General features: G+C 45.9%; 1 protein-coding gene across 27 annotated transcripts in view; it reads right to left on the bottom strand.

The window, feature by feature from the left end:
- Positions 1-11,047: 11,047 nt before the first annotated feature.
- The window catches only part of TCF7L2 (transcription factor 7 like 2), a 177,599-nt gene continuing 172,716 nt past the window's right edge, over positions 11,048-15,930 (bottom strand). For 10 of the 27 annotated variants that reach the window (XM_083844193.1, XM_083844211.1, XM_083844183.1 and 7 more), the window contains one exon: positions 11,048-13,345. In XM_083844193.1, the coding sequence (XP_083700319.1) occupies positions 12,922-13,345 (424 nt within the window). In that variant the 3' untranslated portion in view covers positions 11,048-12,921. The other 17 variants (XR_014586759.1, XM_083844186.1, XM_083844188.1 and 14 more) reach the window with 4 other exon arrangements.

Raw genomic sequence — 15,930 nt, 5'->3', positions numbered from 1 at the left:
GTCCCCTTTCCCCGTGCTGCTAACAGAACTATAAATATTGAATTCAAAATATAAGATACTAATAAGCATCTTAAATAAAAGAAGATTGTGATAGATTGGCAGGCTGCCATGCTCATCTCCACTTTATACAGTACTTCCTTCTTGTCTTGGACTGCTAGATGACATCCTTGCGATGGAATTAATTGGCCTCTTTTTTGCCCCATGCTATTTCTGGTTTAATTATCCTGCAGTTTGGCCAGCAGTGGATGATGTTCTTCCTGTTGCCACTCTTTTACTCTTAACGTTCTCTGTTGGTGTGTTTTCTAAGTTCAGTCTCATTTTCCTTTTATAAGTTCCGGACCAATATTTGTGACTTTTTCCATGGAAAGGACCATTTAGAGCCCTATGCAACGTGAACTTTAATCAGAATCCATTGACTTCAACAGCTGGGAGATCAGGTTTTCACACCTGCCACATGCCCCAGCAGTTGTAGGACAAAAATATGCATTTAAAAATAAAGTTGCACGTGTGAGGAAGAAGAGATGACAAGACTGATTGGAAGAAATGAAGTTGAGTTTCTGTTTTCTCAGGTAACTACAGCCTGACCTCTTGCTACTGAAATATTTCCTCTGGCTTCATATCTTTTCCTTTGCGGGTGTGTATCAGATATTAGATATACACAGTGAAGTACGTTCCTCTGTAATTACTTAATTACCAAAGTGCAAAAAAGTATGAAGGAGGTGAAGCGCATTTTAGAATTAGACAATGGTCTTTTTGGTTAACTTTTATGCTTTTTTTCCCCATATGTTGACTGACTTCCTCCATGATGGCATTTTAAAGTGTTAAAAACCATCAATCTCTCAGAGTTCACTCCATAAACTTGTGACGCCTGGTATCTGACTTTTCCTGTCCCATGACACAGTGCCTAGTTTACAAGTCCAGCCAATGCTTCTTATATGGACTGTCAGATCTGGTTAAGTCTGTGTCAGGGAGCCAAATATTAGTAAAGCCGGGGAACATTCTCCTAGATCAAGAGAATATTCCTGTGCTACGAGCCAGGCACTGCAGCCACGCTTGAGCCCAGCCATGGACACATACTGCACTCGGCAGTGGTATTTATAGAATTGTTGACAGTTGAAGAGATGTGAGGCACAGCCCTATAATATTATTTCCTTTGCCTTCAAAAAGCACTTCTCTGAAGTGCCCAGAGACATCCTGTCTTAGGGGTTATTCCCAGTTAAGATAAACCAAGTGAAAATGTGCAACTACTGTCAAAAGAAGAATAATGTTAGTGCTTACAAAAGCTCCCCTTCAGATACAAGCACTGCACCGCTATGCATAACCTCTGTGTTTGATTTTTCCGTCATATTTTCTCACACTGGAGATGGTCCCAAAGCAAACCTCTGAACACAAGCACAGAACATGATTAAGAATCAAAGCCTAGAACAGCAGAACATATGTTTGGCTGCTTCTTGTATCTTTATAGAGGTCCAGCCAAGTGTCTGAGTGCAAACACCCTTGAATATTTGTATGTTTTGCACAGTAGGCCAAAATATTCATTCTTAATTCTATTAACCTCTTGCTGACTAAAACTTTGATGCAAATCTAGTAATTGTCATCGATTGTCTGGGGGGAGAGAAGCCCTGTTTGAGCCATATTCAAGGCTAGCTCAGCCTCGTGTTCCTTCCCAGCTATCCTGACTGCTCCTTCAAATCAAGAGAACACTACTCTGCACAACTCAACCCCTAAGGTGGGCTGAGTCCCTTAGACAAAACTCTGGGGATGAAGCACGGTAGGGTTTGGACCCACCATACTTACTTCAAGGGGCCCAGATGTGGTGGTTTCTGTTGGATGCCAATGTCCCATGGCTAGGACTAGAGTAAAATTTTCTTTCAATAAGCAGTTTTACCTCTAGCAGTAAGAAATTGGATAGCATAGGAGAAAATTACCTTAGCAAGGAGAAAAGATCTTCAGCATGACGAAAGACATATGAATGTATCTCCCAAACATAGAATGTACCCATACTCCTTCTGGGAGAAAAGTCAAATTTACCAGCAAATTCCACAGCCAGAGGTCTGACATCATTCAGGCACCACCAACAACCTGGTCTTTGCCTCTGTCCTTCTTATGGCCATGGGGGACTCTTCAAATTCAGCTGAAGGTTTCTGTGCTCCCAGTCTTTCAGCTTCCTTTGACACCACTCACTAGTCTGTTGACATCCCATGCATGTCAAGACAAAGTGTCAAACAAGTGATTTTTTTGCAATAAAAAAATTAATCAAGCTTTTGCACAGGATGAGATATTCACTGTCTTTTCCTCCTTGAAGATGTTTCTGATGAACTCACTAAGTGAATTAATGAGGATCACACGTATATGGCACTCTTACACCATTCATGCAAGACTAGGAACTACCCAAACTATTACAAATTATCTGCAGTCTGTCCTAGCTAGTACTCCATGGATATGATACAGGAGATAGCTTACCATATTCTTCTTGCACACTCAAAATCGCAATGAAAAGATGAAACAAAAAATCTTGTTTAAAAGTTACTCCAGAAAATTTCAGCATGGAACATGGTAATCATGCTCATTAATCAGATCACAAATAAAATCAGCTCCCTTCTAAAGTGAGAACAGAAGAAAAATTAGGACAACATACATCTGTGAAAAAAGTTAGACTTTTTTTTTTTATTCCAGGAGAACTCAGCTAAAAGCTCCCTCGATTCAGGCACCTGGGTTTCGTTTCATAATAGCTTCTGTCCATTGTTCCTTATTATCAGAGCTGACTATGTTCAAGCTAAGGCAGATCTTGTTCCTAAATTTATGTCTCTGTGTGTGACCGCTACAATATGTGTTTTGTATGCTTTTTCCTGAAAGCCTAATATAGTGATACCTGTGACACGGCTTGGACTCCCCCTTTCATGTATATTACCAACTCGAACTGCAACCTGCTGGTAGATTTTTCTTAAACTCTAAAATGAGGGTCTAACCTTCTCTTCTTTTTCTTTTTCTTCTCTGTTACCTATAATCTTGATTTGACTCACACAAAAGTGACACAGTGGGAAATCCACTCAAGAAGACTTTGACAACTAACAATGGAAACCTACCTACACGAAAGTTGACTGGTGGCGTTTATAGTGAAAAAATGTATTCAAGTTTAAAGATGTCATCTGTGTTAACTGATCCGTGTTGGTTTTGTGTGTTTTTGTCAAAAGAAATGTGCTGCGGAGTCACCTCTGCTAGAGTAAAGAAAACTAGCCAGAACAACATCACCACTAAAAAAAGAAAGGTATAGTCAGAAGAAAAAACATCTCCCCAAAATATTTAAGTTTTGGATAAATATGATTTTTAGGTTGGACCAAATCCAAAAGACTTACAGGAAACAAGGAAACCTGAGCACTTTTAAATGCAACTAACATGCATAATTATTTATACTCATACTTCTTTTGCCTTCTCTGACATAAAAAAATATTGTTATTGCATGCAGTACATAAGATGTACTAAGTGTATCTTACAGATTAAAATAAAATAAGATCACTGTAGCTTTTCTTATAGTATCTACTGATTGTTTTGGCTTCAGTTTTAGAGTCGAAGGTGAGACAGTTTACACTGACTCCTTTTCCTCTGGAATGAAAGGAATCCAGTGCTTGCTGCAAACCAGCCTTCCTCCTCAGATGGGATGCCCAAGGGAGCAGCCCTGCTGCTGCTTGTCCATGCTGGAGGATGAAAAATTGGATATCAGACAGCAATCTGCATTTGCAGCCCAGAAAGTAAATTGTATCCTAGACCTGAGTGATATCCGGTCTGAGTGTTAATTTGTATTGATTTAAAAATTTAAAGAGGATAGGGAAAAGATAAAGATAATCTCCTAAAGGAAAAGAATTTCATGTGAAGCCACTTTGTTCAGTGGTTTTTCTCTAATCCAAATTCTTTGTCACTTCTCACAAAGGGAAGGAGAAGTTTATGAAAGCAAGCCACTTGGCTGCTTGAGCAAAATTCATGCAGTGAACAGGGAAATAAGACGCATCGTTGGTGCAACGAGGAGAACCCCAGAGGGAAGCTAATACATTGGAATGGGTGACTGAAGAGGGAATTTCACCTCCTGCCGCTGTGACAACACTGTATTTGATGTGCAGGCTCTGAGCATGCTTATTGTGGTGAATAAGAGCTGTTCAAGTCAGCACGCCACATGACTGCGTCTTTTTTACAGCCATTTTAGAGCCAGGTAAACTGAGGGCCTTTGATGCACATTGCAGACTGACAGGAGTGTAATTTGGGCATCTTGCTTCATGTTTGCTTGTTTCAGCCATTGCCAAGCATTTTCTGGTACGCTGCTTTGGGCACAATATATCCTGCCCACACAGACCCTCCGCCTCAGCCCACACAAGGGCTACGGCCTGGCCACAGCTCCTGTGTCGCCTTCCTGATGTCTCCTGCAGCCTTGCTGCCAGAGAAGCCTCAGCATCCAGGAGATGAAAGCCACCTAAATTCTGCAACTAGAAAAACCCCCAAAGTTCTGCACTTAAACAAAACAAAACAAAGCAAAAAAAAAACACCTTTTAATTCTTCATTTGATAGGATCTGTTCCAGTACAGATGGGGGTTCTTGTGTCTCAGTCTGTCATTGGGCAGCCAGGGTAATTGACCCCGTGATACCTGCCCAGAGGAAGAGACGATGTTTGAAATTCCTGCTAGAAACAATTATGTACTTGACCTTAAAGAATGGGTCTTTCTGCTTTTATTTTTTTAGCAGGGCATAAAAAAAAAAATAAAACAGAAAGGCTCCTGACTCTTTGAAGGTCCTGTTTGTGCTGAAGCAGGCTGTGAATTGGTAATTGGCCTCCAGAGCCCAGGGGATGGAGGCTGAGGCCGCATGAAGCACGTGGCACTGCTGTCGTGCTCCCCCACTTCCCCTGCCCCGTCTGCGGGGCCTCAGCTCCGTCCTGCTCTCAGCATCCTCCTGTCCTTGCCAGGCCTCCCCCAGCACCAGCCCAGCTGGGCTCCCATCACTCTGCTCTGTCACAAGGGCTGGAGAAGAGGGCACACAGCAAAATGGTTCCTGTAGAGATGTCGGTCTGCAGGGAAAGCACTCACAGCGTAGCCTTCCCATGAACACGGCTTCTTTCACAACGGTGGAGTAGGCGCCTGCCACCATGAATAGCCCCAAACAGTTGCAAAAGAGCAAATCCGCAAACATGAAGCTGTCTGCTAGTCAGCACCGTTAACAGCTTCCTGTTAAACTGGTAGCTGAAATGATGCAAAGTCTCCCTGTGCTTAACTTGCTGCAGGACACGGGCAGGGGGTGCGGACAAGAGGCCCTGCTTTCCCTGCCCCACAGGGTCGGAGCTGACCACACGACGACAGCTGCCCAAGCCAGGCCCGAAAACAGCGCAGCCTCTGGGCACTGCTGCCGGGAGCTCGCTGCCCGGTGGGTAGGGTGGCCTAGGGTGCAGGGCCGGAGGAGGAGGAGGAGGCCGGGAGAAGCCTCAGAAAATGGGATGACATCCACGCTGGAAGTAATTTCCCTGCAGGACACGCTTGTCACCTTTCGCGTGTCGCTCTGGAGGGCATTGCCTTTCACCCAGGCGGGGCGGCTCTCCTGAAGTGGAGGAGGAGGAGGAGGAGGCCCGACGGCTGCCAAGGGCAGCCTGAAGCTGCTGGCTGAGAACCCGCTCAGGTTTTCTGGCTGGGATGCTGCTGCCGCTGCCCTGGCTCGGAGGCAGGCAGCGGGGCGATCCCTACACGCTGACACCCCGGGCAGGTGGGAAGTTTCCCTTCTCTACGGCAACATCACTGCAGCAGAAGCATGTGTGGCCCAGCCATTACACTCATCCCTTCTGCTCTCGTAACCACATGGCGTAGAAGCAGACCTCCATTAGATCTTCAGCAAGACCACGAGCATTTCACGGGCGGGAGACAAGACGCTGGCTGGTCCTGGCAGCCTCCCCACAGCCTCTGTGGAAGGGAAAGCTCCCTGTGAGCCTGGCAGTGGTGCACAGCAGCACCCGGCCGTGCTCCTTCTCCTGCCTCTCCCTGGGGGCGCAACTGTGGCCCTGCATGGAGGGTGAGATTCAGCCCTGCTGCTCCCGAGGAGCTCAAACCATTAGAAGAAGAATTAAGCCTCACCAATGTCTGTGCTTTAAAATCAAAACAAGAATAACAAAAAGACCAGTCAGGTTAATTACACCAGAGCAGGGAGGAATCTCTAAGATGTAAATACATTGCCATGAACATTAAAAGCAAACTCCTCTCTAAAGTGTTTTTCTTTCACAAGCAAGCAAGAAAACGCACTGGATAAAACAAACTTTGCTTATTTTAGTTTCGACTCAATTACCTGTTAATGGAAAAAATCTGGCACCACTAATAATGAGGCAGGAATGAGATCACTGTTCTGGAGGCCTGGCTTGTCAGGGAAGCTTGCAACAAGAAGTGCATTTATCTGCCTTTCTATAACCCTTTTCAAGCACTCTGTCAGGGAGCCCAAACTGAACAGCCAGTTTAGGAGGAACTTGGAACCCGCTCCAGGCCCCCTAGGCCCTCTGGGAAAAGGAAAATTATTGTTGGCAAGTCTGCCTGGCTCCAGAAGTTGATCCAGTGCCCCCCACTTGCCCATGCAGCAGCAGACAGAGCTAAGAATTTTGTTATAATTAAATAACAGAGTGCTGATTGGTTGCTGGAGGTGGTCTTGAAACTGGTGTTTAAGGCAGTGGAGAACAACGGTTACTATTCATAGAAAAAGCAGAGTCTTAAAATCCATCTGTTTCATTCCAAATTTAGGCCAAAAAAATGCTCACTCACTGTCTTTAAAAATACCACCTGCTTAGCTATTTTGTATAATGTGCCATTATATAAGTTTGAAGGAGGAGCAGGCAGGGAGGCAGCGGGGGCTGGGAGAGGGGAACAGATTAAAAAGATATAGTTAGATCCAAAAATACCCCAGCAGCATATTCAAAAGAGAACACAAAATAAAGGACCAGAGGAGACGTTTTCTGAGGAAGATTAAAACTGGAGTGTTTACTAATGCCTGGGAACCAGCTACTACAAATGGGCTTGTTTGCAAATAAGAAAACAATCTTTTTTCTCTTTTTCTTCCTAAATTTTTTATTTTTTTTTTAAAGGAAAAAAAAGATAAGCCATTTTGCTACATGGACACGAGTCCATCATCACCGTGTTACAGGGCCACAGAAACACCCCGAGCCCTTCCCACCCTGCAGACTTCCCTGGTGACATCGCAGCCTGCCCAGCCGGAGCCCCCGGCAGCAAGGACCTCCTGAATGGCACCGTGCTTCTCGGGGAACATGTGCAAGCGATGAGTGTGAAGCAAGGATACGAGGAGCTGGTAACATCATTGCTTCTATTTTTCCAGAGTGGCTTTGCTCTGTGAGCAGTAACATTAGCAAGGCCTGGTGTCCTGCAGATGTGCGTCCTATCTCCCCATCGTCCTTCCCCTCCCCTCACTTTCCCACTACAATCTTACATAATATTGCATCTTCCAGCTGCGGTATTTCCAGTTTTCCCTATACCCTTAACTCTCTCCCATGTCCCTTGTTCCCTCCAGCACCCCAGCGCTCTCCATGTCTCCTAATCTTCTTGGCCTGCCAGCTGGGCAGGAGAGCGCAGATGCTGGTCCAGAAGTAGACGTGTGATAATTAGCCATCTGGACGCTGCCAGAGAGAATGGATAACAGCTGAGCTCTCCCTGCCTGTTCTTCAGCAGCGGATCTGGAAAGCCTCTCTTCTCAGTGCCGGCAGAGATTTCCCTGGAACTCGCAGGGACTTTATCATCTCCCAGAGTTTGACTGCTTCTGTCAGATCTGGTTCAAAATGCCAGAGGATTCAAGAGTTACCAGGCGAGGGTCAAACAGATGGACGGACAGCATGACTTCATGATCTCCACCACCTTAGAGGTCCAGGCTAGCACCTCCCACACATTAAATGCAATTCCAACCTCAGAAAAAGAGCAACTCCTCAAACATGGGTGCAAGTCGTTAGTCAATATTTTAAATTGATCCCTGGAGAAAATCGGCTGGCGGCTGACAGACAGCGGCTGGCAGACTCCTGCCTCCGCGAGTCATAAAATGGGCTGGTGACATTGTTGACAATGATGGGCCGCTGGGATGCATTCAGTTGTAGCTGGTCAGCCTTAAAAGTCTCAAGGTGATTTCCAAGAACATCTAAAAATGAATGCCAAAATACCTGTTCACCCTGTTCATTATCCAGCAATTCCTACAGTCGCTGTGCACGTATGCATATTCTTAGCTTCAAGGCTACAAGAGCTTTCTCCTTCCTACCACAGACCACGGAAGCTCTCAGCATTTGTCCTGTCCTGAATCTGCTCTTCAGCTGCAGCATGTCTCCCAACGCAGCATCCAAAGTCTTTATGCAGACTCTTAGGTGGTAAAGCATCCCTACGTGTATGCAGGACACAGCTGTCTGGTGCTGTCACGCGCGTTCATTTTTGTTGTTATTGCTTGCTTTCGTGACTGTTGCAATGGCCCACGCAACTATTTTACTGTGAATTCTCTTTACATCTTTTTACAGCCTAATGAAATGAATAGGTCTCTATAGATTGTTCTTTTTTCCGCTTTCCTTTCCTTTCCTTTTTTTTTTTTTTTTCCTTTTAAGCAAAGCTTAAAACCATGTGGCACTGGTTTATTGAGTCAGCAATTGCTCAAACTTTTTAAAATTCCATACACTAAGTGAAAAATGAGATTTACAAAGCTAATGGAAAATAAATGTCTCCCGAACATGAAATACATTGACTTGCTTCCTTGCCTTATCCCATAAAAACAGATGGAAGCAATAGCTCCAGTGAATTACCTACTGTATGCAGGGCCCCATGCTGTCACGTGGCAGCTCGTGCAAGGACCGAGCATGCCAGCCTGCCACCGTGCTGCTCTGGAGGCTGCTGGGGGCAGGGGGGTGATGGGGCCACGTCTCTGCAGCCAGCCGTGGCCCCACTGCCCCTGGAGCCTTGACCCAGCTCAGGAGCTCTGAGCAGAGGAATTTGGAGGCAATTCTGGAGGCATACGGCCCTCGAGGGACGCAGCCAACGCACAACCTGCTGGAAACCCCACCGGTTGCTTTCCCAAGAGCGTGCACTTGTTTTCCACACACAAGGGCTCCCAGCGTGAGTTACCCACCGACCCATGAGCTGTGCTCGGTGCGTCTTTCGACCAAGTTCCTCTCGCTGCACGTGCAGACGGAAAACCGATTTGTCCAGGAACGATGTTTTTGGCTTCTGCTTTCCAAAGGCTAGCTAATAAAGCAGCGAGCGAAGAACACCCCGTTTTGCTGAACACATGAATCATACCTTGATGGTGTCTCCTTTGAATCATGGTATTCAAAGATCTCCCCGGAGCGCTATGTTTTACATTAGAAGAGAGCAGTTATCCCCAGCAGAGACGCAGCACATGTGTCTGGCTGATGGATGGCCATGTTCTAGGGAGAGTCAAAACGTTTAGGAGACGAAAAAAAATACTCCCCAGAAACCTTAAGTAGTGGGAGAGTAATTTGAGCATCGTGTTCAATTTCCTGGCTACCAACAACAGCAAGATTTAGCATCGTCCTCATTTCCGAGTGTACGAGGGCTTTACAGCGACATCCTTTTCCTCATGGCAACCCCGTTGCCCCTGCACCGCGTGTGAGCCCTGAGCAGCTGGAGGGAGGGGGCCTGGGACCTCCTGCAGGTTTATATACATGTTTCTGTCTTTGAAGACCAGTCCTTAAAAATAATAATTAAAAAATCGGTCGGAATTTAAAGTACTACATATCCTGTTTAAACATGAAGCACTTCCCCTGGTACATCCCTGCCCCTCCTGCTACCTATAACTACTTTGTGGCCAGTTTTGGTTTCACCGATGGAGGCAAGGCATCGGCATCCAAGTGGCTCCCCTCTTCTCTGCCTCGGGAGGAACCGACCAGCTTCCCTCTGCCCATCCAAAGCACCCAGCCCCCGCAACCGCTCTGGGGACAGGGGGTGAAGGGTCTCAGCACTGGGGCATGTCCTGAAACGGCCCCGCTCCCGGGTCCTTGCAGAAAATTGCTTCACTGCTCTGATTTGCCCGTATTGTGCAGTGCCTCCGTTTGCCCGTATGAGGAGGGATACTTACCCTTCCCGCAGAGCTCATCAAGACCGACCGAAGAAAAGCATCACTACAAGAGCAACACTCGAGCGCGGCGGCACAGCGTGCCTGCTGGCAGACTTTTGCATTCAGTTGCCCTCGAGTGCCATTGTAGAAATTACTGCGGCTGAGATTTTCCATGACCGGGGGCCATGGTGACATCCACTTGTGAGAGATTCCTGGAAATCACGAAGCCCAAGTCCCTACTCAAAAAAAAAAGACAACAAAAACAACCAAGCAAACCAACCGTTTTATAACATGCTCAGAGGCATGTGTGTTCACTCTCATTGTGCAGCATCTGTGGGCACTACTGCGTTTGGGGGATGCTGGATGGTTTGGGGGTTGCTGGCTGCTCAGTGCTGAGAGCAAGCTGTGCTGCAAGGGCTCATTGCGTAAGAAAAAATAAATGCAGAAACGGGCTCAGATCTGTCCAGGAGACAAACCCCCAAACCCCGAGGCCAGCACAAGGACTCTGACTAGTCAGGGCTACCTAACCTTTCCTGACTGACCTTTGCAGTGCACCAGCCCTGCTGTGGGATCACCAGGCTTTCTTTAAAATACAAGTTCTCATCAGCCCAGGTCCCGTCCCCTAGTCGGGGTCACGGCGGGAGAACATCGCTTTAGCTCACACGCTCTTTGCCTTTTGCCAAACCGTATGCGATTTGCTTGAAATAAAAGGCGTTTTCAACTGCTGCTGCTCATGCGAAAGCTTGCTGAGCGGGGAGAGGGCTCGTGCAATGTGAATTTACGGGCGCTCGGCTGCAGCGAGGCAGCAGCAGGACAAGCCGAGCGAGGCAGAGCATTTTGTGCAAGCGGAGCTGAGCTGCCAGGGAGTCACCGCAGCTTTCGCAGCAGCTTTTCAAGGGAATTTTCCACTCGGGCTGTCAATTGTTTTGGCCCGAATAAAATGCAGTCAACGCATAAATGAGTTGACAAGTCGTTCTCTGCACATACTAAGTTGCTTTTATTAATCCAGAACTGCATGCTACAGATACTGTACAGCATGAACATTTATTCATTACAAAAAATGGCTTCCAAACCATTAAAAATGAAAATCGGAATAAGAGCATAAAACGGAACAGTAACATCACAACTGTTAGGAAACATTCAAAGTATTCACAAAAAATGTTATAGTTAGCATCTTAATAAACCAGAGAAAAATCTGAGACAGTTTTACAATCGCTTCATGTCAACTACAATGGCACTGAATGAACAGATGAACAATTTTTCAGCTTTATACAGCGTTTTTTGCAACATCAACATGCCTAGTTTTTTTTTTTTGTTTTAAGTTTGCTACCTACCTGTATGTAGTAAGTGTACATAAAAGTGGCAGTCTGATTTTCCTTTTATGAATAATCTAATATACAGAATTTGGCCCTTAAGGGTTTATACCTCTTCATTTTAAATGCTTTCCGGACAATCTGCTACCAAACACATCTGTTATAGGTGACATTAAAACTACATACATACCTACCTATGTAACATCACAGCAAAACATGATGAACAAAAAAATTACAGCATTAAAAAAAATAATAAAGTTGTCGGGAGAAAGTTAAAAGTCACTGAGAATTTTGGCACATAAAAATTTTGCACACAGCCTACAGTCCTAATGGCGCAGGGGATCCAGCTGCAGTTCTGAACGGGAGACACTTGGACCTTGCTATTTTTCAAACAGCGTTGCTAAAAATTCCCTTGCTAAATTTTCAAGTCTTTTCACGTGTAATGGCTTTTAAAGCAATTTTTTCTTTACACTATTGATCCTTGAAAAATGCATCTGCGAATGTCCATTTGGTGGCAACTGTGTTTCATACAGAAAAAAAAAAATCACGAAAGGAAATCAAAAAAACAAAAATCCCGGAAAAAATATATATATACACATTTATATATAAACTTAAAAACCTTGTACAAATGAGTTGTTATATATAAGATGCTTACACTAAGGGAAAAAAACTTTATACAATGTTTTGAGAAAAAAAAAGAGGAAAAAAACATTTAAAAAGGGACAACATACAGATACAACAAGCAATTTCTAAAGCAATAAATACTACTGGTCCAATAGCGTTGTGATACTTTTAATTGTTGAGTAGCGTTCCCTCCCCCAAAAAGAACAACACCATGGAACAAGGTATATTAACACATTTTTTTTTTTAACCCTTTGTTTCTGTACATTTAAACAATAACAAGTAACATCACAATAAAGGTTGTTTCACACGAGGAAGAAAAAAAAAAAGAAGTAGTAGCGGCACTGCATTCACTGTGCCCTTAAAGGTTTAAAAACCAGATGTAAAATGATTGGTTCGCAAGCTCGTATTTAATACAAATAATAAAGAACCAATGCCTCCGGCAAGGGCTGCTTCAAAATTGCTTCTTTTTTTTTTTTTTTTTTTTAATTTTTAAAATCAGTCTTTAAAACTAAGCTATTGGAACTACATAACAATTATGTATATATATATATTTTTTAAACGCTACAAAGACTTTAAACAGCTGTTGATAAAAATTTTGGCAGAATCATGAGGCTTTTCTCATCTACATATTTAAAAAGGAGAAATTGAAATAAGAATGGGTCAAATATTGACCAATGAACTCGATAAAACATCAACTAATGTAGCCACGTGGCACGAACTGGAAACGAAACCGAGAAACGACGACGAACGGCGGAGACGACGACGAGGAGGAGGAGAAGGAAAGCAAAAAAAAAAAAAAAAAAAGGAAAAAAATGGAGAAAAAAAACAAAAGGGAAAAAAAAACAAAAAACAAAAACCAATTCCCAACAGAATCCAACCCCCCCGAAGGAAACCGAAAGGGCGACAGAGGCTAAAGCTATTCTAAGGACTTGGTTACGAGGGAGAGCGGCTGGGGCTGCGGCCCCGGCAGCGAGCTGTGGGGGTGCAGGGAGGAGGTGGAGGGCTGCGCGAGGGGGGCGGCCGGCGGGAGGGCGGCCGGCGCGTGGTCCAGGGCCCCGTTGGGGCAGCTGGCGGCAGGCAGGGCGCCGGGCTTGCTCGCAGCGCTCTCGGCGAGGACGAGCGAGGATGGCGGCGGCATCATGACCAGGTGCGCCAGCGGGTCGGGCTTCAAGGAGAGCGAGAGGGGTTGCGTTTGTTCAGTCTGTGGTTTCGAGTCTCTGGAGGGGGAGGCGAGCATGGCGGGGGAGGACGGAGGAGAGTCTAGTAAGCTTCCATCTGAAGAGGGTGGGCTGACGCAGCTGCCTTCACCTTGTATGTAGCGAACGCACTTTTTTTTTCTCCTAGAAACAGGGAGAGAGCGCTCTGTGAGTGAAGGGCAGGGATGCAGACAGAGACAGTTAGCTAGAGCAAAGAGCCACCAGGCAGCTCTCGGGGCTCTGAGCACCCGCGCCCCGGCCCTACGCGCCGTCCTGGGGGGCTGCCGGGACGTCCTCGGCCCCCCGTCCGCTCGGGGACCCCCCTGGGCTAACCATCTGGCGAGGGATCGCCCAGTGCCTCTTCGTCCCCCTGCTCTGCAGGCCGCCTCCTTTCCCTATTTATTTCCTCTCAGGCTAATAAAAGCTGGTACGGGGTTTCTGAGCCCACTGTGCTGATCTATAGACTCTACTTTCCTCCCAAAAAAAAAAAAATATTTATGTATATATCCTTAGAAAATAAGAACTCTGGGTGTGTTGATCGTCCCCCAGCGCTGTCCACCTCAGCGGGGCTATCTCTACACCTGCGTCACCTGGCGTCTCTCACGGTGCTCTGCCCCGCGAGGCAAGGCCGGCTGCAAACTACTGCTCATTGCTTTCTCCTCTGTTAGGAACCACACCAAATCCAGAAACGTCAGAGTCAGACAGGAGGAGTATATAATAGAGAGAACGAGAGAGGGGAAATAAAAACAAAACGAACGAACGAAACAAACAGAAGAGGGAAGAAAAAAAAACAAAACAAAACAGAAAAAGAACAGGATAAATAGAGTATGATCCAAAATAACAAGAATAACTGGTTGTATGGCCTGCAGGTTGTGGCTTTAAATTGACTCAGTTTTACTTTTTGTTTCAAGGGAGAGTGGTAGATTTGGGAAGCTGCTTGTCTGCGTTTTGGGGAATTTTCCTCTGAGAGGCCATCCATGGAGCTTCAGAGTGGGATCCAATTTCAGTAGGTGAAGAGCACGACGACAGGCACAAGGATGAGAAGCAACATGGCACTTATTTCATACCGGGAAATACGAGCCTCATAAGAGCCGTTCATCTTCAAATAAACGAGTAAGTGACCCGACAGAGATCTTTTCTCCTCCCTCTGTCCACTTAACAATGTAAAGGAGCAATGAAAACAGATGACAGTTTCACACCATCTCTCTTGCCAAGTGTATGCAAGACAATTCTAGCAGCAGGACAGAAATAATGAGGCAAACAACCACAGCATCTGGCAGAACGACGGTCAGTGGCCACCGTGACCCTCCTAATGACAGCTCTCCAGCCCTCCTACTCACAAGCACGCTTGCCATGGGAAGTGCTGACCACTGCCACACAGCCCCGCGTCCTTGACCACGTCTGTCTAAAGCGGCTCTGCCGCAGACACTCTGGACACTCGGCCAGGCTGCACAAACCCGCTGATGTGAGGGAATATGTTGCTCTCCCCCTCGGGGATGCCTCACGCTACCTCAGCCACTCCATCAGGAGAAGCACCCGAGCGCGGCGCAGAAGCTGAACGTCGCTGGGTGAAATTCCCCACTCGTTCAGGGGCCCTAACTCCGTCTCTGGTAGCCAACTTGCTCCCCTCTGTATGGCAACTGCATTTGACTTGGGTCGATCCAAGGTCCTTTATCTAGGCAATGGGGCTAGACGTTTCTAGACTGCAGGGGAGATCTAACCAGCTACGGCTTGGGGTTAGGATATCTCATCTCCCATGGCCAGGAGGGGAAGAGCTCCCCCAGCACCCCATCTCTCCGCCTACTGCAGTGGGGATCAGTGCTGTGACATCCCTACCTCCAGTGAATCAGGGAACAGCCTGGGGCTCTGCTCCACGTTCCCCACGGCAAGGTAAGGGGTTAGGGCTATTAGAGTTATAACCACGTTAGCCTGCAGATCAATACATGCTAAAAAACTAAAGACATCCATGCAACTTAAATGTTAAAAAGAAAGAAAGGAAGAAAGATAGAAGACAGCAAGTGAAGGCTGTAAACCATGCTTTATTAGAGCAACGTTAAAAGACAGAAAAAAAAAATAAATTAACTTGGTGGGCTCAAAACAGAACCTGTTAATTCTTCTACCATCAACAAACAGTGCGGGAAGCCTCTGGCACTTGGCTAAGGACAGTTCTGCTGCTCCTCGCCTCTGTCTCACCACTTCCTAGCCTCAACTGTGCAATGCTGCCAGACCCCAAATTCATGGTGGGACTTTCTGTACAGCTGCCAGTGGCAAAGCAGAGTACTGGTGTTCGCCAATTTCTCTGATAACACCTGTGGGGAAAGGTGGGTTTTCACAATCTTGAGACTGCAGGGCTTGTCGTCTCCCCCTTCTCTCCCTAATTAAAATAATTTGCAAGCAGAGACCCAAGTTCTGCCCACCTCATTGACGGTGGTCCAGAAGTTATTCAACTGGATTGCTCTGCACCTACAAGGCAGTTAATTATTTCACTGGAGGCAGGTTGAATCTGGTATGCCAAAAATTAAAAATGATTTTGCTAATACTGTTTTAGGTTCTGTGGCCTGAAAGAAGGGGTTTCCCATGGCAAAGCAGACTTAAATCAGGTTACCACAGAACTGTCTTTCTGAGTTTGCAGAGTTAACAACTCTTTTAGAGCTAAAAACACTGGTCTGTTACCTTAAATAATTCCCCTTTGACTAGGATTAAGGTAGCAGAATGTTTCCTCTGTTTCT

Source organism: Anser anser (genome assembly GCF_964211835.1).
Source record: "Anser anser genome assembly, chromosome: 7".
Classification (NCBI taxonomy): Eukaryota; Metazoa; Chordata; class Aves; order Anseriformes; family Anatidae; genus Anser; species Anser anser.
The sequence above is the reverse complement of the archived record's forward strand: the minus strand, read 5'-3'. Positions and strand labels throughout refer to the sequence as shown.